The sequence below is a fragment of the Rhinoraja longicauda genome, chromosome 17 (genome assembly GCF_053455715.1).
Source record: "Rhinoraja longicauda isolate Sanriku21f chromosome 17, sRhiLon1.1, whole genome shotgun sequence".
Taxonomy (NCBI): domain Eukaryota; kingdom Metazoa; phylum Chordata; class Chondrichthyes; order Rajiformes; family Arhynchobatidae; genus Rhinoraja; species Rhinoraja longicauda.
In genome coordinates this window covers 4,520,279-4,541,531 of record NC_135969.1, presented here as the reverse complement: position 1 = coordinate 4,541,531, position 21,253 = coordinate 4,520,279, and the positions used below count along the sequence as shown (strand labels likewise).

Here is a 21,253-nt window from a genome sequence, read left to right as displayed (position 1 = left end):
AATTCATAATCCAGACTTCTTCACTGATTGTTAAGAAAGACATCTTACTGCACAATTTACTTCTGTAATACCATATTATGAACTGGCAATATCAATATCATTATTATTCTTGCTATTGAGGGAGTGCAGCATAGGTTCACTAGGTTAATTCCCGGAATGGCGGGACTGTCATATGTTGAAAGATTGGAGAGACTAGGCTTGTATACACTGGAATTTAGAAGGATGAGAGGGGATCTTATCGAAACGTATAAGATTATTAAGGGGTTGGACACGTTAGAGGCAGGAAACATGTTCCCAATGTTGGGGGAGTCCAGAACCAGGGGCCACAGTTTAAGAATAAGGGGTAGGCCATTTAGAACGGAGATGAGGAAAAACTTTTTCAGTCAGAGAGTTGTGAATCTGTGGAATTCTCTGCCTCAGAAGGCAGTGGAAGCCAATTCTCTGAATGCATTCAAGGGAGAGCTAGATAGAGCTCTTAAGGATAGCGGAGTCAGGGGGTATGGGGAGAAGGCAGGAACAGGGTACTGATTGAGAATGATCAGCCATGATCACATTGAATGGTGGTGCTGGCTCAAAGGGCCGAATGGCCTACTCCTGCACCTATTGTCTATTGTCTATTGTCTATTATCAAAATCAGTAACATGTTTTTAAAAAAAACTTGCAGCAGGAAAAGATTAGCTAATAGGACTGAGTTGAAGATATAATTGAAATCATATTTGGTTTTGTAATTTACTTTAAGCTGGGGCTAGCTTTACGTGTAGCAGGGTTAGAGTACAGTTAATGTCCCCCTCAAGGCTGAACAAGCCACATGGGGGAGTTATAGTCAAGCTAAGTTTCTAAGGAACCTCTCCATTGACCTTGTTCAAACGCGGCTATGATGTTGGCAGAATAATTTAACACTGCAGCAAACAATATATCTGCTGCCATGTGATTTTGGAAGTACAGCCTGTACTTTTATTTCAAATTAAAGTTTTCTTTTAACGTGTTGCAGCAAACACTATGGGTGATGCAATCACATTATGACGCGCCCATTTACCCAAAAAGAAACGGTTTAGGAAACCTACTGCTCACCCCCCCCCTGGGGCCCTTAACACCAACGCCGCTGGGTCCTCCTGCCCTTCCACCTCTATTAACCACGCCACTTCCCCTCCCCTCCACTCCTACTGTATTACAACCTGCACATGCCTCCACAACTCCTTGGTTCACTCATCTCTTCCCACCCTAACTCACCTGTCCCCAGGTGCATCTGGCCTGACACTCCTCGCTCCCTTCTGCCCAGAGACCCCAGCAGCCATTCCAGGTGAGACAAATGTTCACATGCATCTCTTCCAACCTCGTCTGCTACATTTGGTGCTCTTGATCTCACTTTAGTTTAGTTTAGAGACGTAGCGTGGGAACAGGCCCTTCGGCCCACCGAGTCCGCATCAACCAGCGATCCCCGCACATTAATGCTGCCCTACACACCCGAGGGACAATTTTACATTTATACATTTATACAAAGCCAATCAACCTACAAACTTGTACGTCTCTGGAGTGTGGGAGGAAACCGAAGATCTCGGAGAAAACCCACGCAGGTCACAGGGAGAACGTAGAAACTGCGTACAGACGGCACCCAACATCAGGATCGAACCCGGGTCCCTGGTGTCGTAAGGCAGTAGCTCTACCACTATGCCGCTGTAAAGTATATTACTGTATTTCACTGACAACCCATAAAATTACTTACTTTTATTTATTGTTGTCTGGCACACTGTTTCTGGCTGCTCAACGTCTACGTATAAGATTATTAAGGGGTTGGACACGTTAGAGGCAGGAAACATGTTCCCAATGTTGGGGGAGTCCAGAACCAGGGGCCACAGTTTAAGAATAAGGGGTAGGCCATTTAGAACGGAGATGAGGAAAAACTTTTTCAGTCAGAGAGTTGTGAATCTGTGGAATTCTCTGCCTCAGAAGGCAGTGGAGGCCAATTCTCTGAATGCATTCAAGACAGAGCTGGATAGAGAGAGCTCTTAAGGATAGCGGAGTCAGGGGGTATGGGGAGAAGGCAGGAACGGGGTACTGATTGAGAATGATCAGCCATGATCACATTGAATGGCGGTGCTGGCTCGAAGGGCCGAATGGCCTCATCCTGCACCTATTGTCTATTGTCTATTGTCTACTTGCATAGAGAAGAAGTTAAAACTTGGGCGCTAATTGCAATGAGTTTTAAAATCGGGTTCAGCATTTATGGACAAAATGCAATTCTGGGAGAAAGTAGATCTGCTTCCACTACCAGATACAAACCAGGTGGCTCAGCCTTTTAGCCCAACTGAGAGAATGCTCATCACACACAACAGCAATGTTCACTTAAATGTCCACACAGCTATTTTGTGCTTAAGGCATGAAGTGATAGAGATAACTAATATAGAAATCAGTCAATCCCCAGTCAAATGTACCAATGGTTAAATTATGCCCCATGCCTCCAGAATTCATTCCATTGAAATGAAAGAATCTCCATAATGGTTACAGTCAGGAGGAAGCCATTTAGCTCATGGCGTTCATTTTAGAAATGATATTCAAGTTTGAGTTCTGAACACATTTTATCGCATCCATCGGCAAACCATTTTTTCAGGGGCTCATGTTGTCATCCACGTCACTTACAACATCTAAGCCACCTTGGCTGTACTTTACCTGTTGACAGGTTAGGTTTACCTGCCCTGCCTTCTCCATTGTGCTTCATGACATGTAATTCCTGGTGTTGGCCATCCAACACACTCAGTCCGGAGACACAACAGTGCAGGCTGGACACCAAGGGAATAACTAAAGGAAAAACAAAATCTGTCACTGTTATATTCCGGACGGCAGAATGAATAATAATAATAATAATAATAATAATAATAATAATAATAATAATAATAATAATAATAATAATAATAATAATAATAATAATAATAATAATAATAATAATAATAATAATAATAATAATAATAATAATAATATGCCGTTATTGTCATTGTACGAACGGTACCACGAAATTAGAAGTGCTACATCTGAAACAGTGCGACAGTGCAAATCTTCCAAAAACAATCGCACAAACATAGGAACCAGCACAACAAGTACCAATATCAATAAAAACCAATAAAAACATAAATAATAAATGAGTTTTGTACCTAAGATGCTGTATATATTAAAAAAACGTGCAACGAAAGTGAGAGTCACATCAAGTCAAGTATTTCCATTCACAGTTCTTATGGCCCAGGGAAATAAACTGTTTTTAAGTCGGTGAAGAAGTAGGCTCACACATTAGTTGCCGGTATCACGTGCCTGTTTTTATTACCCAGCATTCCCTGTTTATATTGAACGCCAACTCATTAACATGACACATGAATATGTATGAATACATTGCACTGCTCTCCTTTTTTTAAGTATTAAATTTAAGTATTCGGTTACAATTTTGTTGTTGTGATACTTGATTTAAACCAGTATTGTTTATCCTGTATTTATGAAATTTCAAATGATAAACATCATATATTTCATATCATATCATATCATATCATATCATATATATACAGCGCGGAAACAGACCTTTTCGGCCCACCAAGTCCGCGCCGCCCAGCGATCCCCGCACATTAACACTATCCTACACACACTAGGGACAATTTTTACATTTACCCAGTCAAATTAACTTACATACCTGTACGTCTTTGGAGTGTGGGAGGAAACCGAAGATCTCGGAGAAAACCCACGCAGGTCACGGGGAGAACGTACAAACTCCTTACAGTACAGCACCCGTAGTCAGGATCGAACCTGAGTCTCCGGCGCTGCATTCGCTGTAAAGCAGCAACTCTACCGCTGCGCTACCGTGCCGCCCATTTATTTTGCATATCTGCACATTTTCATTTTACTTGTGCAGTGAGTTATCTAACTTACAAATCTAACTTAACTACTGGTTTACGGATCCTGCCTGATCGTGTAACTGTAACAGGTGTAACAGGTTTAGGTGTTGACTCAACTGTTGGCTTGTTTTGCTCTGTTTTAGTACGCTGACTTTGACCAGAGGAATCTGTTTCTTTGTCTCTTTCTAACTGAATTTTGTGCTTCAACCACAGTGGTCTTTTCCAACTCACTTTCAGATAAATACTCAGGGATTAGGAATTCATGCTCCGTTTTTGGTTCATCTTTGGCTGGACTCATTTGATCAACATGAGCACTTTTGATCTTATCCCCAACTTCAACTAAGTATCTTTTTGTTCCACACACTTCCACTATTTTCCCAACATCCCATTTGTCTCGACTGGGCTTGTTGGGAGGACTGAGAACACCAACTTGCTCATCTGACTTGAACTTCCTCTCCTTTTTGTGGGAGTCAAAGTGGCGTTTTTGACTTAACTGTTTTTGCTCAACTCTCAAGGCCAAATTGGGTTGAACTAGACTTAGGCATATCCTGAACGGAACTGAGGCCTGTTACCAGAAACAAGTTCTTCCGGTAAACCATGACATGCAAAAATTGATCTCAACTCATCTATGGTACACTCAACAATAATGCTTGACCCCATGTGCTTAACCTTAATCCATTTGGAATAACTATCTACTAGTACCAGAAAATGATCATTACCTTTTTCACAAAAATCTACATGAACTCTCTGAAAAGGTCTACTTGGCCATGACCTGGGTTGCAGTGGTGTTTTTGGTGGATTACTCCGGCAATTTTGGCACATGCTACATTTGCTCACCAGTGACTCGATGTCACTGCCAATACCAGGCCAATGCACGAAACCTCTGGCAATTGACTTCATGCTTACTATGCCAGGATGTTCGGCGTGAAGTTCGTCCATAATCTTGTTTCTCAAAGACTCTGGTACAACCACGCTGTGACCCCACTTAATGCTTCCTTGCTCACATGATAATTCACGGCGTCAATTATGGAAAGGCTTCAGTTCTGAGTTCAGAACTGAGTTTAATCCACTATCGATTTCAGTCCAACCATTCAATGTCTGTTCTTCTTCTTCTTGCGTTTGAGGCATCAGAAGTTATGAAGCTGCTTCTGCTTCTGCTGTCTCTGTTTGTTGCCGTTCGCCTGACTGAGGTCAGTTGACAGGGCTCACCACGGGGAGGTCGACAGTCTGTTCATGGACACTCTTCAGCACAGTGTCTTTCTCTGTTTCTGCTGCAATTTCTGTTGCAGTCACTGGAAAGTCTTCATCTACAACTTGCAGTGTGTAGATTGAGTTTTCACTTCCCACGTCAGAGTTCCCATGGGGCAACTGGGACAACGCATCTGCGACTGCGTTGCACTTGGAGCTTCTGTACTCCACCTTGTAGTCATCCTGGGACAGCAGAATTGCCCATCGCTGCATCCTTGATGCCGGCATGGAAGGTATAGCTGACTTAGGATCAAGTATCGCTAGTAGTGGTTTGTGATCAGTCACAAGGGTGAATGGTCTGCCGAGAAGAAACTGGTGGAATTTCTTGATTCCGAACAGGATGCTGAGTGCTTCCTTTTCTATCTGTGCATAATTGTGCTCACTCGGTGATAGGGTGCGGGAGGCAAAAGCACTAGGCTTTTCCTGTCCATCATCCATTACGTGGCAGATCACTGCACCTACACCATAACTTGAAGCATCACAAGCAAGTTTCATCTCGCGTGTTGTGTCATAGTGAACAAGGAGTTTGTCACTTGCCAGGCTTTTCGTGCAGATGTCATATGCACGTTGTTGTTCCTTTCCCCACACCCATTTCCCATCTTTTTGTAGCAGGTGATGTAGTGGCTTTAGCACGGTTGCTAAATCTGGAAGCATTCGTGCATAGAACTGCACCATCCCAAGGAATGATCGTAGCTCTGACACGTTGTTGGGCTTTGTGAAGCATTCACTGCTGCGTCAACTTTCGCCTTCACAGGGCGCAGTCCGTTGGCGTCTACTTTGAGTCCAAGGTAGACCACCTCTGACTGCGCAAATGCACATTTACTCTGCCGCAGTTTGACGTTGTGGCAGTTCAGTCCTGTGCGAACTTGCTCGAGGAATGTGTTGGTCGGGGTTGGAGAATGAGCGCTGAGCAGTCAATACTCACGCCGAAGATAGACACAAAATGCTGGAGTAACTCAGCGGGTCAGGCAGCATCTCTGGAGAGTAGCTATGGCATTTCAGGTCGACACCCTTCATCAGATGGGTCTGCGAAAGGGTCTCGACCCGAAAAGTCACCCATTCTGATGGGTGAGAGATCTAAAGAGAAGGAATGGGTGACGTCTCGGGTCGATACCCATCATCGGACCCTTCTGATGAAGTTCCTCTGTCCCCCTCTTCCCCTCCCCCTTCCCAGTTCTCCCTCTATCTTCCTGTCTCCACCTATATCCTTCCTTTGTCCTGCCCCCCTGACATCAGTCTGAAGAAGGGTCTCGACCCGAAACGTCACCCATTCCTTCTCTCCTGAGATGCTGCCTCACCTGCTGAGTTACTCCAGCATTTTGTGAATAAATACCTTCTGATGAAGGGTTTCGACCCAAAATGCCACTTACTCTCCAGAGATGCTGCCTGACCCGCTGAGTTACTCCAGCATTTTGTGTCTATCTTCAGTGTAAACCAGTATTTGCAGTTCCTTCTGACACATAATACTCATGATAATTGCTGTTGAGTGGGAGATCAGTGAGTTGGGAAGTGAGAAGGGTATGTTGTAGTTGTAGAAGTGCAGCTCTGATTGGTAGTGAGCTGTCAATAGACAATGGACATTAGGTGCAGGAGTGGGCCATTCGGCCCTTCGAGCCAGCACCGCCATTCACCGTGATCATGGCTGATCATACACAATCAGTACCCAGTTCCTGCATTCTCCCCATACCCCCTGACTCCGCTATCATTAAGAGCTCTATCTAACTCTCTCTAGAAAGCATCCAGAGAATTGGCCTCCACTGCCTTCTGAGGCAGAGAATTCCACAGCTTCACAACTCTGAGTGAAAAAGTTTTTCTTCATCTCTGTTCTAAATGGCCTACCCCTCATTCTTAAACTGTGGCCCCTGGTTCGGGACTCCCCCAACATCGGGAACATGTTTCCTGCCTCTAGCATGTCCAATCCCTTAATAATCTTATATGTTTCAATAAGATCCCCTCTCATCCTACTAAATTCCAGAGTATACAAGCCCAGTCGTTCCAGTCTTTCAACGTACGACAGTCCCGCCATTCTGAAAATTAACCTCGTGAACCTAAGCTGCACGCCCTCAATAGCAAGAATATCCTTCCTCAAATTCGGAGCCCAAAACTGCGCACAATTCTCCAGGTGCGGTCTCACTAGGGCCTGTACAACTGCAGAAGGACATCTTTGCTCCTATACTCAACTCCTCTCTTTATGAAGGCCAACATTCCATTGGCTTTCTTCACTGCCTGCTTCCTTTCCGTGACTAGCACACCCAGGTCTCTTTGTATTACCCCTTTTCCTAACTTGACACCATTCAGATAATAATCTGTCTTCCTGTTCTTACCATCAAAGCAGATAACCTCACATTTATCCACATTAAACTGCATCTACCCACTCACACAACCTGTCCAAGTCACCCTGCAACCTCATAGCATCCTCCTCACAGTTCACACTGCCACCCAGCTTTGTGTCATCTGTAAATTTGCTAATGTTACTTTTAATCCCTTCATCCAAGTCATTAATGTATATTGTAAATAGCTGCGGTCCCAGCACCGAGCCTTGCGGTACCCCACTGGTCACTGCCTGCCATACCGAAAGAGACCCATTTATCCCTACTCTTTGTTTCCTGTCTGCCAACCAATTTTCTATCCATGTCAGTACCCTACCCCCAATACCATGTGCTCTAATTTTGCCCACTAATCTCCTATGTGGGACCTCGTCGAAGGCTTCCTTCTTACACATAGTACTCATGATAATTGCTGTTGAGTGGGAGATCAGTGAGTTGGGAAGTGAGAAGAGTATGTTGTAGTTGTAGAAGTGCAGCTCTGATTGGTAGTGAGCTGTCCGATCATGAGGACTGTTTTCTATGTGAAGTGAGTGTGCTTGTTGTAAAATTCACAGCAAAGCTATTTTGTGCAAGCACTATATAAATGCAAATCCATTGTTTTTTAAAATCTTTTTCTTCTGTTTGTCTATCTTGTTTCCAATTTCAATAAACATATTGGCCTGAGAAGTACTTTTTACCACTGGCTTCATAGAGAACTGCCAACAAGTCACCTTCAGCACTGTGACACAGCTGGTAGAGCCACTGTCTCATAGTTCTAGAGACCAGGGTTCAATCCTCATCTCTGGTGCAGATTGTGTGGAGATAGCATGTTCCCCTAGTGACCACGGGAGGTTCACACATATGCCCCCACACCCAGAAGATATTCGGACTTGTAGATTAACTACAAGACACTGTAAATTTCCTCTCTTGCTTAAGTGAGTGGTGGTGCCCAAGGCCATAGAGTCATAGAGTGATATGGTGTGGAGATAGGCCCTTCGGCCCAACTTGCCCACACTGGCTGCACTAGTCCCACCTGCCAACTGTTCGGTCCATATCCCTCCAAGCCTGTCCTACCCATGTGAGTGAGGTGTGTGAGATTAGTGGGTTACAGGGAAGGCGAGTGTGGGAAAGTAATGCTCCAGGAGCCACTGGACTCAATGGGCCAAATCAATGTCGCTGGTAATGGTGTCACTGAAAAGCACACTGTGAATTCTATGGGAAAATATATTATGAAAAGTCAAGTCAGGGGGGCAGAACTTAAATCAGGAGCAATAAAAGGAACATGCTTCACGCACAGTGGTTAGATCATTAGCGTAAATTTCAAAGAAAACACGAGTAATGTAATGCCACCTTTAGGAACAAAGAACAACTTCACTGTTCAGAACATACTGTCCAAAAACATGTAACAGGGCCACCTAATCCATTATTATTGTTTCACAAGAAGTGTAATGTGTGGAAAGGAGACATGAAAGGGAGTGGAATGTAAATCAAAGCAAACAGAGAAAATGTAATGGAGGACAGTCAGGCTGGTCAGAGAACTGGGAAGGGGGAGGGATGCAGAGAGGGAAAGCAAGGGTACTTGAAGTTAGAGAAGTCAATCCCTTCCCCTTCCCAGTTCTCTGCCCGGTCTGACTGTCCCCGATTACATTTTAACTCTATTTGCTTTGTTGTTACCTTCTCCCAGCCAACAATGATCTATTCTACATTTTCCTTGATCTCCACCCCCTTTCATGTCGCATTTTCATACCTCACACTTCCTTATCTCTGTATCTCCATCTTCCCTGGCACTCGGTCTGAAGAAGGGTTTCGACCCGAAGCGTCGCCCATTCCTTCTCGCCAGAGATGCTGCCTGACCCGCTGAGTTTACTCCAGCATGTTGGGTCTATCTTTGGTTTAAACCAGCATCTGCAGTTCCTTCCTCAACATGACACCAGGCAAGGCAGAACCCAGGGATCCAAGAAAGGCAATCAGTTTGCTTTCCTTCAAACATAACACAGCACATCACAGCAATTCTGCTGGTTATTGTCACAAGACAGGAGGCAAAACAATGTTTCTTAAATGAGAAATATAGTAGAGCCAGTATGAAATTTATTTGTAATGAGGATAATTTGGAAATAGAAATTTTGACAAGATATGAACGGTAACTGATAGGTTTTGTACACCAACTAATACCCCTAGGATTCATGCATTTGGTAACGGAAACCATTAGTTTTCTCCATGGTTAGTTATGTGCTTATTATGCTAGTCTGACTGATTAAAGCAAATGACTGTGTGACTTGGTACATTGGCAGTTAATTGTTTCCATGTAATTAATGTAAACAGACCGCACAAGGTTTTCAGTGTTGACGGATGTCAGCAGAGGTTTCTGTTATAAAGGTTTTGAAATTATAAAACAGCACAGCACTTCATCAAATCTAATTTAATTTTCTTTCGGAATAAAGAGGTTCTAAATCTTTTTGTCAGCCTAAAAATCATAGATTTCCTCACATCCCGTCCCATTCTTGGCCATTCCAGAGAGTGCATTGGGTGGAAAAACAGAAACAGCTCCTGGGAAAGACAATGGTGTGATTCCAAAAGCTCACGATCCAGTATTGTCGAGCCACTTTCAAAAGGTAGCTTGTTCACAGTAAATATACGTACATATCAGTCACACCCGTGCCAGGATATATTCAGCATGCCTGACATACAATGGTTCAATGGTACTCTACTGTTACATGGGCCGAGGTATCATGAAATTCATTTTTGTATACAGTTCAGTACAAGTATCACTGTACGTAGCACTTAGATGCCTCTTACATAGGCACCTCAGATGCAGTCCGTGTATAGCAATAGTGCACTGAGACAGTATACAGAGCCATTTTGGTGCCATTTTTAAGTCCCATTTGTTGTAAGTGCAGGGCGCTTGGCCTGACCATCAAGGCCCGTTGTCCTGGTGGCGTTGCAGGGTCGGCCTGGCCAAGCGTAGCCATGGTGTCCTCCAGTAAACCGCGTCCGGTCCACACGCTGAGGTCTCTTGGAGCAGCGCCCGGTGTAGCCGACCCCCAGGCTGTTGCAGGGTCTCCAGCGGCCAGAGACAACTCCCCCGTCGAGGCTGTGCCGGTCTGCTTACAGGCCAGTCATGTATGTCGGACATGTTTCATAGAGTGATAGAGTGACACAGTGTGGAAACAGGCCCTATGGCCAACTCGCCCGCACCGGCCAACAATGTCCCAGCTACCCTAGTCCCACCTGCCTGGGCTTTGTCCATAACCCTCCAAACCTGTCCTATCCATGTACCTGTCCACTGTTTCTTAAACGATGGGATAGTCCCAGCCTCTACTACCTCCTCTGGCAGCTTGTTCCATACACCCACCACCCTCTGTGTGAAAAAGTTACCCCTCGGATTCCTATTAAATCTATTCCCCTTCACCTTGAACCTATGTCCTCTGGTCCTCGATTCCCCTACTCTGGGCAAGAGACTCAGTGCATCTGTTTCATAGATTTTCGCTTTGGCTTTTCACTTTACAACAAGTGAGAACCTTGGAGACTTTGCTGCAGAGATATGAGATTTCTACGTCTTCCGCAGATGCTCAAATTACTGTTGCAGGAAGTTGGGATGCCATAGTGACAGTACCATTGATTCCAACCTCCATATGCGCTGACCTCCAATATAAATGGCAAGTCTCAAGTATTTTGGATTTAATTCAATCTTTTGACAAAAACAAAATATTATATCAATCTGAATAGGGCACAGCTATAGCGCACGTCTCAAGTAGCACGAGACTGTCACGAGCTAATTAACCTGCCAAATGCTACTAATCAGACGTGAATGGGTTTTGAACTTGCAGTACTGGGTCACAGCCTGAAGAAGGGTCTCGACCCGAAACGTCGCCATTTCCTTCTCGCCAGAGATGCTGCCCGTCCCACTGAGTTACTCCAGCGTTTTGTGCCTATCTTCAGTGGCATGTAATGGCTGATCTAAAGGCCAAGTTCCCATGCAGGGATTTTGATGCAATTTTATAAAGACATCGGTCAAGTGGACCCGTTGGGCCCAAACCTCTCCTGCATTGGTGCAGCACCCTCTCCTCCCAAGTCAAGTCAAGTTTATTTGTCACATACACATACAACATGTGCAGTGAAATGAAAGGTCACCCACAGTCCAGCAATAGAGCAATAAAAATAAACAATTTCACACACAATCACAACCAACACAGAACAGAAAAAAAAGAAACATCCATCACAGTGAGTCTCCTCCAGTCACCTCCTCACTGTGATGGAAGGCCAGAATGTCTTTTCTCTTCCCCTGCCGTCTTCTCCCGCAGTCAGGCTGTTGAAGTTGCCACGTTCCAGGCCGCACCGGACGGTGCAAGGTCTGCGGCGGGCCGACCCAAGCCCCGCGATCCGGGGCGGGCGAAGACGCTGCCGCTGCCGGAGCTCCCAATGTCGGCCCCCACCCAGGGGCTGCGAGCTTCCGATATCCATGCGGCCCGCGGCCGAAGCCTCCGGAGCCTCCGAAGGCGAGTCGCAGCCGCTCCCGCAGCGCCACCACAGCCTCCGGAGGCAGCCAGCTCCGCAGATGATGAGTCCGGTCCGCGGGCTCTGCAAACCAGAGCCCAGGTGGTCCCAGGTGGAGGCCGCCAGCTCCAGGTGTTTGGCCGATGGTAGGCCGCAGCGGGAACGGAGACACCACCCAGAAACAAAGGTAGGGTCTCCGTTCGGAAGAGACAATTTTACAGTCCCCCCCCCCCCCCCCCCCACACATAGTACATAACCACAAAAAACACTACATCACATCTACACACTACAATCAAGACAAAAAAACAACATAAAACACAAAAGGCAGACGGACTGCAGGTGAGCCGCAGCTGCTAGGGCCCCCCCTCCCCTCTCCCCCCCACCTCCCCATCCCCCTCCTTCCCCTCCCCTCTCCCTTCCCTCTCCCTCCTCCCTTCCGCTTCCACCTTTCCCCTCTCTCCCCACTCCATCCCCAACCCTCCTTATCCTCCCCTCCTCCCCCCTCCCTCCCTCTCCCTCAACCGCACTTCCCCCTCCCTCCCTAGGAGATAGATTTAAACTTTAAATGTGAATAAGTTTAAAAATATAACACCGATTTCAATGAAACTTCTTCCATTAGCACCAAAGGGACGACAGTGAGTAAGGTGGGCCTAAAATTGTCGCGCTATCGTGTACCATTTTGGCTGTAGTTCAGGAACAAACAAACAAACAAACAAGAGTTTTAGTAAATAGATTTATCTGTAAAATCACCGTGAAACATTTTGATTGTATTAATTATTAAGGTTTAATTGATTCTGGGGTAGGACACATGATGTCATTAAGCTGGAAAGAGTACAGAGAAGATTTATAAGGATGTTGCCAGGACTTGAGGGGTTGAGTTATAGGGAGTGGTTGGGCAGGGTAGGACTTTATTCCTTGGAGCGCAGGAGGCTAGTGAGTGATCTTATAGAGGAGTGTAAAATCAAATATTTATTCACAAAATGCTGAAGTAACTCAGCAGGTCAGGCAGCATCTCGGGAGAGAAGGAATGGGTGACGTTTCGGGTCGAGACCCTTCTTCAGTCCCGAAACGTCACCCACTACGTCTCGACCCGAAACGTCACCCATTCCTTCTCTCCCGAGATGCTGCCTGACCTGCTGAGTTACTCCGGCGTTTTGTGAATAAATACCTTCGATTTGTACCAGCATCTGCAGTTATCTTCTTATACTAACTGTAAAATCAGGGTAGGGGAATCAAAAACAGGAGGGCATATATTTAAGGTGAGAGGAGCAAGATTTGATAAGAACCTGAGAGGCAATTATTTAACTCTGAGGGTGGTGAGTATATGCAACGAGCTGCCAGAGGAGGTGGTTGAGGCTGATACTATAACAGTATTTCAAAGACACTTCGACATGGATAAGAAAACGTTTAGTAGGATGTGGGCCGAATTTGGGCCAATGGGCCAAGCTTAGATGGGGCATCTTGCTTGTTGGCATGTACGGGTTGGGCCGAAGGGCCTGTTTCTGTGCTGTCTGACTCTGTGGCCTTAACATTGTTACCAAAAAACGCCAGCGGCATAGTTGCAGGGCATCACGACAACAATTATTTTAAAACACAAAACCAACCACTGGAGGAGCTCATCCTGCGGGCCAAGCAGGATGTGTGGAGGGGATGCCATGTTTCAGATCAGGGCCCTCCTTCCTCAGACTGACGTGGTTGAAGAGAGATGGCTGGTGGAGATAAGTAAGGGGGATGTGATAGGGCCACAAACACGCCCATTTCGTTGCTATGTATTTTCCTAGTTGGAAAATGAAATTGCTTTGTGATCTTACATGTGATGGGTCCCGAACCGAAACGTCCCCTTCCTTGTTCTCCAGGCTTGCTGCCTGACCCGCTCATTACTCCAGTACTTTGTGTTTTTCCCCAATAAATTAGCACATGCAGTTCCTTGTTTCAGAATTTTCTCTAAATCCTGGTGACACAGTGGATAAGATAGTGAAGCTTGCTTGCCTCAATAGATAGACCTATGGTGTACAAGTCACATTAGGTTGCCGCTGGACATTGGTATAGCCACACTTGCACTCCTGTTTGCAGTTCTAGTCACCACACTATAGAAGGGATATGTTAGTACCAGAAAGAGTGCAGAACAAATTCAGCAAGATGTTGCCAGGAATGGAAGGGAGAGATTGGAAAGGCTGGAATTGTTCTCACTGGAATGCAGGTGGATGAGGACTGATTTTATATAGATTCATGAAATAATGAGTATTAGTTCAGTTTAATTTAGTTTCCTTTAGAGCAGCGGTCTCCAAACTGCAGCCCATGGGCCACATCCGGCCTGCCACGAGATTATATCCGGTCCGCAGCAAGTATGTTCCGTGCTGCGGGTTCTGTGGTAGCATGGGAACTTTTTTTTTCAGCGACCTATATCAATGGTGGTTTATTGTCACGTGTGCACTGCACAGTGGAATGAGATTTTAGCGCAGATCACACGTGCACAAGTCACCACCATATTTTGGCGCCGTTTACAAAAGTTCATAGTCGGGTCAGTCCGCGCGCTGGATGTACTGGAGCGGCTCCCGATCCAGGCGAGCCCCAGGGTGCTGTAGGGCCTTCTCCGTCGCCCTCTACTGGCTCGGCTCGTCGATCGAGGTCCCTCTCCTCGCCCGACCGACCGCCTGTGTGTCCTGGGGAAACGCCTTCTGCAGCCCACCTTGCAGGCTCTGGAGGCATTACCCCTCTCCTACCGGCCCACTCACTATGTCCATCGTCACCAGCGGCTCCCTCCTCCTCGGTTCTCCGGTCTTCAGGGCCGATCTCGACGGGAGTTTCCGATCTTAGACGTCAGGTAGGCTATCAAGTTGAGGGCTTGAGGGCTGCCGACTTAATAATAATTTTAAATTTTAATGATTTCTTAGCGGAGTGCCCACCATGAGTAACTCCGCCATTATATCATAAGATATTTCTACACTGTCTGCACGCCCACTGGTGGTCTCTGTATTTTTTCTGTTTTATAAATAATTGTATACCTATGGTATATATATATATTCCAATATTTCAAGCTCTTTTTAAAAATTGAATATTATGTATTTGTTGCCATATAAACCTCATTAAATTTATAAAACTGACATTTCTTTATTTTTTCCTATGGCCCGCAAAAATGTGCCAAATATATAATGTGGCCCTCATGCTAAAAAGTTTGGAGACCCCTGCTTTGGAGAAACAGAGTGGAAACAGGCCCTTTGGCCCACTGAGTCCGCACCGAACAGCGAACCCCGCACATTAACACTATCTTCCGCACACTAGGGATATTTTACACTTCTACCAAAGCCAATTAACCTACAAACCTGTACGTCGTTTGAGTGTGGGAGGAAACGGAGGATCTCGAAGGAAACACATGCAGGTCACGAGGAGAACGTACAAACTCCGTACAGACAGCACCCGTAGTCGGGATCGAACGTGGGTGTCTGGCTCTGCAAGCGCTGGAAGGCAGCATGATCGGCAGGGATATAGTCACAATCGTTTTTGAAGGAGAGAGAAGCCTAAAACTGGAGGACATATGTTTAAGAGGAGAGGGGAGATATTTAAAGGAGATTTGAGGTGAGAGCTTTTTTCACACAGGGAGTGGTGGGTATTTGGAACACTCTACCAGAGAAGATGGTAGAGGCAGGTACAAACACAGTATTTATATAGGTACTGTATATGGAGAGGAAAGGAATGGAGGGGTATGGGCTGAATACAGGAAAATGGATTAGCGTAAATGGACATTTCGGTCAGCATGGATGAGTTGGACTGAAAGGCCTGGAATCATGAATGTTCTTACAAATACTGATGTCGTACTTCCTTTTGTTATAAAAAATATATGTCCTGTTGTGAATGAAAATGAAATTTGATAAATATGTTGTGAATGTTTTTTGTGTTTTCAGTTAACCATGCCAACATTTCCTGTTGTTGTGAAGATTGGACATGCTCACTCAGGCATGGGAAAGGTAAGTGATCTTCTGCTGTTAACTGAGCCAACAGCCAGCACTCTGGCAAAAAGACCGTGGTAGAACAGAAACATTTGTCTAAATCTTAATGTAGAGGTTCTCACTGTTTCCAGGTAATGCTGTGTTACTACACTACAGGCCCACAGGGCTGCAGTTTGGTGTATGCCATTTAACCCACTCAGTTTACGGTTGATATCCAAGTGCATAAAGGGTCAGCACACTGTTTGCAATATTGAGCGCAAGCTGGTTAACACGAGCTGAAGTTGGCCAAATCAATGCTTCAATTGTCATTACCGACCTCACAACATATATTGTTTGGTGCAGGAAGGAACTGCAGATGCTGGTTTAAATCGAAAATAGACACAAAATGCTGGAGTAACTCAGCGGGACAGAGCAGGAATGGGTGACGTTTTGGGTCTTCAGTCTGAAGGAGAGTCTCAACCCCGAAAAGTCACCCATTCCTTCTCTCCAGAGGCGCTGCCTGTCCCACTGAGTTACTCCAGCATTTTGTGTCTATTGTTTAGTTTAGTTTAGTTTAGAGACACAAGCGCGGAAGCAGGCACTTCGGCCCACCGAGTCCGCACCGACCAGCGATCCCCGCACATTAACACCATCCTACACACACTAGGGATAATTTACACTTACACCAAGCCAATTAACCTACAAACCTGCACATCTTTGGAGTGTGGGAGGAAACCGAAGATCTTGGAGAAAACCCACGCGGTCACAGGGAGAACGTACAAACTCCGTACAGACAGCACCCGTAGTCAGGATTGAATCAGGGTTTCTGGCACTGCAAGTGCAGTAAGGCAGCAACTCTACTGCTGCGCCACCGTGCCGCCCTGTGATTGTGATTCAGTAATCTAAAGTTCATTTTAAATCTTACTTTGTGCATTCATACACCGTGTGATGAATTATGCAACAGAAGCATAATGTAGGCACTTGGGGAATTAATTTTGGAAAATTTCGCATAACACTGAATTATCCACCTCACAAAATATATTATGATTCAAAAATGAAAAGCTTCTTTCCAATTGTGCTTTTTTTTTTCATACACTGTTGAAATATGCAATGTTTCAGTTTTGGTTTCAGTTTAGTTTATTCTCACATGTACATTGAAAAGCTTTTGTTGCGTACAAGCCAGTCAGTGGAAAGACAATGCACGATTACAATCGAGCCATTTACAGTGTATAGAAGTGGAATGTCGGCATTTGGGGGAAATTTTTTAAATGATGTCTTTAAATAAAATCTAATCTATCAGCCGATCCACTGCATCTGATTCTTTTGCCTTCTCTTTTTCTCTCCTCCCTCTCTCCCACGCCACCCCTGGCTGGCTGGACGGACCAGGTGAAAGTGGAAAATCATTACGATTTTCAGGACATTGCAAGCATTGTCGCCTTGGCCAACACCTACGCCACAACAGAACCTTTCATAGACTCCAAATATGATATCAGGATTCAAAAAATAGGCAATAATTACAAGGCTTACATGTGAGCAAACCTTATATATCGTGTATTAAAGTGTGTGATTTAACTGCAAAGAACTGGATTTAACATAAATGACATAGAAACAGAAATAGCGATGCAGCTTTAGAAACATAAAAACATAGAAACATAGAAACATAGAAAATAGGTGCAGGAGTAGGCCATTCGGCCCTTCGAGCCTGCACCGCCATTCAATATGATCATGGCTGATCATCCAACTCAGTATCCCGTACCTACCTTCTCTCCATACCCCCTGATCCCTTTATCCACAAGGGCCACAGCTAACTCCCTCTTAAATATAGCCAATGAACTGGCCTCAACTACCTTCTGTGGCAGAGAATTCCACAGATTCACCACTCTCTGTGTAAAAAAAAACGTTCTCATCTCGGAATGTAACCTGATAGTTAATAACTAGTAATTCATGAGGTGTGTACTAATGGTCTTTAGGGGGGAAGGAGGGGGGGAGGGGAGGGAGGATAGTTCATAATCCCACCGGCAGATGGGGAATTTAAAGTCAATTAATTAAACCGATTAGAAAACAGATAATATCCATTGCAATGATCATCCAGCTCACTCCTTCACAACCCCAAACTGTGCTCTCCAGTTGAAATAAAGCAGGTGGACCATTACATTGCTTTTTATTCTCCTGGAAATTAGTCAGAAACTGCACATTGGCTTAATTAATATCTAACCAGTGACTGGTGATCAACTGTGGAGGAAGGAATTGCAGATGCTGGTTTAAACTGAAGATAAACCAAAAAAAGTGCCGGAGTACGCAACGCAGCGGGACAGGCAGCATCTCTGGAGAGAAGGAATGGGTGACGTTTCGGGTCGAGAGATCCTTCTTCAGAAGAAACGCCACTCGTTCCTTCTCTCCATGGATGCTGCCTGTCTCGCTGAGTTACTCCAGTGCTGTTAATTAACTGTTGTCTGCATCAATTAACTACAGTTGCACAAACTGTGATTTAAAAATTAAGTTAAAAAGGGGGAAAATACATTTATCTAACCTGGGCTACTTAACCGTGCTAATCAATCAACTCTCACACGGGTCAAATTGCCATTTTGGAAGATCTGTTTTCACTATTTGCATCTCACTCGACCACCAATTCACACTGTAGAGCTTTCCCCTAGTGGAGCCTGTTGGTGTGAAATATTAATTTGTACAATAGGAAAGCTTGGAAAGGTGTTTCTAAAATATAAACCTGAGCAATATGCTTTTCACTGCAACAGAATTGCTTAAGATAAGTATATATTTTTCAAATAATAGCTTTCCAGCACGAGTTCAAGATTATTACCTGTTGAATCATTTGGCAGTTTCTCAAGCTGCAGAAGTAAATGGGAAAATGTAATTAAGAATGACCTTCCTGCTACTTGCATGGAAGGGTAATTATTTAGTAAGGTGATCAGTTCAGACTGTTTAATTATGAAGCAGGATTATGGATGTGAATTTAGATAAGAAACACACTGGAATATTTTTAGATTCTTTCTATATCCATTCTAAACCATTTCTTCACACAGAGAGTGGTGAGTCTGTGGAATTCTCTGCCACAGAAGGTAGTTGAGGCCAGTTCATTGGCTATATTTAAGAGGGAGTTAGATGTGGCCCTTGTGGCTAAAGGGATCAGGGGGTATGGAGAGAAGGCAGGTACGGGATACTGAGTTGGATGATCAGCCATGATCATATTGAATGGCGGTGCAGGCTCGAAGGGCCGAATGGCCTACTCCTGCACCTATTTTCTATGTTTCTATGTTTCTAAAACCAACATGCTGGTGAGATCTATTCAAAATGTAGATTACAATTTGATTAATGAATTAGGCTACAATGATGCCAGCCTATGGGACAAGAGGTCATTGCATGTAAATTCATGATAGACATGTTTAGAGAGCAATCTGTGATATTAAACTACAGAATCGTTGAGAAATGGAACTAAATACTCCAATTGCAACTTATTTCCCTTTCCTAGGAGAACGTCAATATCTGGAAACTGGAAAACAAACACTGGGTCAGCCATGCTTGAGCAGATTGCAATGACAGAGAGGTGGGTTCATCGTCAATACAAGGCAGTAGTATCACCGTACAATACTTCATTTATCCCAGGAGGGAAATTGATCTGCCAACAGTCATAAAACACAAAATGCATGAAACACGAAATTAAAGTGAAGAGGCTTATCACTTGTGGAAAGTGGAAAGGCTTGGGGGGGGGGTGTGCAAAGATTGAGGAGGTGGGGAGGGAGGGGGGGGGTCAGTCTCAGTCTCAGTCTCAGTCTACCCCACGACAGAAGGGGGCAGGTGGGGGAGTTGTACAGTTTGATAGCCACAGGGAAGAAGGATCTCCTGTGGCGTTCTGTGCTGCATCTTGGTGGGACCAGTCTGTTGCTGAAAGTGCTCCTCAGGTTGACCAGCGTGTCATGGAGGGGGTGAGCTGCGTTGTCCCAGACGCTCCGCAGTTTGAGGAGCATCCTCCCCTCCAAGACCACCGCCAGTGAATCCAACGCTGTCACAAAACGCTGGAGTAACTCAGCGGGACAAACAGCTGTGACAATGCAGTGACATTATCTTCAGAAGGGTCTCAACCTATTCCTTTTCTCCAGAGATGCTGTCCGACGCGCTGAGTTACTCCAGCTTTTTTGTGCCTATCTAGAAACAGGTGCATCAGAAAGGGTGCTCTGAATGGGCACAGCATCCAGGTGCTTAGGAATGATGACCAACCACCCTCTACACTGCAAATTTAAGACGTGGACTATGCGTCCAACAGAGTGGGCGTTCATATTATAAATTGTGCTGGTTGGTATTCGGCTTCGAAGCTGGGTGATGGTGGATGCAATGCCTGACGAAGGCTGTTGCATCCTGGTTTGGATCAATAGGTTCAGAGATAAGACATGCGTCTGCAAGAATTGAAAACAATCAGTCCTGGGACAACATGATCCAGTTCATAAGGTCAAAAGGTCACTAGGTCATAAGGAATAGGAGTAGTATTAGGCCATTCGGTCCATCAAGTCTACTCCGCCATTCAATCATGGCTGATCTATCTCTCCCTCCTAGCCCCATTCTCCTGCCTTCTCCCCATCACCTCTGACACCTGTACTAATCAAGCATCCATCTATGCATGCTTTAAAAATATCCACTGACTTGGCCTCCACAGCCTTCTGTGGCAAAGAATTCCACAGATTCCCCACAGTTCCAATGTAATGGTCCAAAAGGAACGTTTCACTGGGAATATTATCACCCCGATACAGATACGTATCTGGAGTACAGGATTCATTTATACCCAGCTGAATTTCCAATGTGCTGGAAAATGCCCCAGAATTATTTGTTACCACATCTCACAACACAAATATTGAGCAGCGTTTTTTTTTAAAAGGTGTAATATTTAATTCAGTTTCCAGGCATCTATATCTGTTTCATTTTGGAGTAATTGACACAAGAAAATGGTCCTGTGCACCATGAAATTGGGAGCATTACACATGCCATTTGTATTTATCCCATATAGGTACAATAGTATTTTAATGTATTTAAGCTCATTTTGTGTTTTAGCTTTATTGAGTCCTAAATTTTAAACAAAAATATTTATAAGAGAAACATAGTTAATTTAACAGATTTGTATTTTAATCTTTTGCACCAGTTGGAATGGGGAGAAAAATGATTAAAAAAATCTCTTAGTAATAAAACCTGTATATGTTATTTATTTTTACTCTGTCCTTCTGGTGTTTATTTTATGTGTTCTTTTCAGTATGTATTTTCACATTAAGGTGAGGTAAAGTGTCTCAAATGCTGTATGTTGTGAGTCAGGCTGAGTCATTTTATAGGATGGAGTGCCTAGGAAAACTGGTTGAGGTTGTCAGAAATCAGTTTTCCCATCCCAGGACTTGGCTGCAGGATTGCC

General features: G+C 44.7%; 2 protein-coding genes across 2 annotated transcripts in view; one reads left to right on the top strand and one right to left on the bottom strand.

The window, feature by feature from the left end:
* LOC144601577 (metalloproteinase inhibitor 3-like) overlaps positions 1-2,683 on the bottom strand; it is a 54,127-nt gene extending 51,444 nt beyond the window's left edge. Inside the window, exon 1 of the mRNA XM_078413784.1 lies at positions 2,668-2,683. The gene's annotated coding sequence lies outside the window, so the exon portion shown is untranslated. The remainder of the gene's footprint in view (positions 1-2,667) is intronic.
* The window catches only part of syn2b (synapsin IIb), a 349,820-nt gene that overhangs the window by 281,373 nt on the left and 47,194 nt on the right, over positions 1-21,253 (top strand). Inside the window, exons 6-8 of the mRNA XM_078413983.1 lie at positions 15,823-15,885; positions 17,233-17,375; positions 19,334-19,408. Of these exons, the coding sequence (XP_078270109.1) occupies positions 15,823-15,885; positions 17,233-17,375; positions 19,334-19,408 (281 nt within the window). The remainder of the gene's footprint in view (positions 1-15,822; positions 15,886-17,232; positions 17,376-19,333; positions 19,409-21,253) is intronic.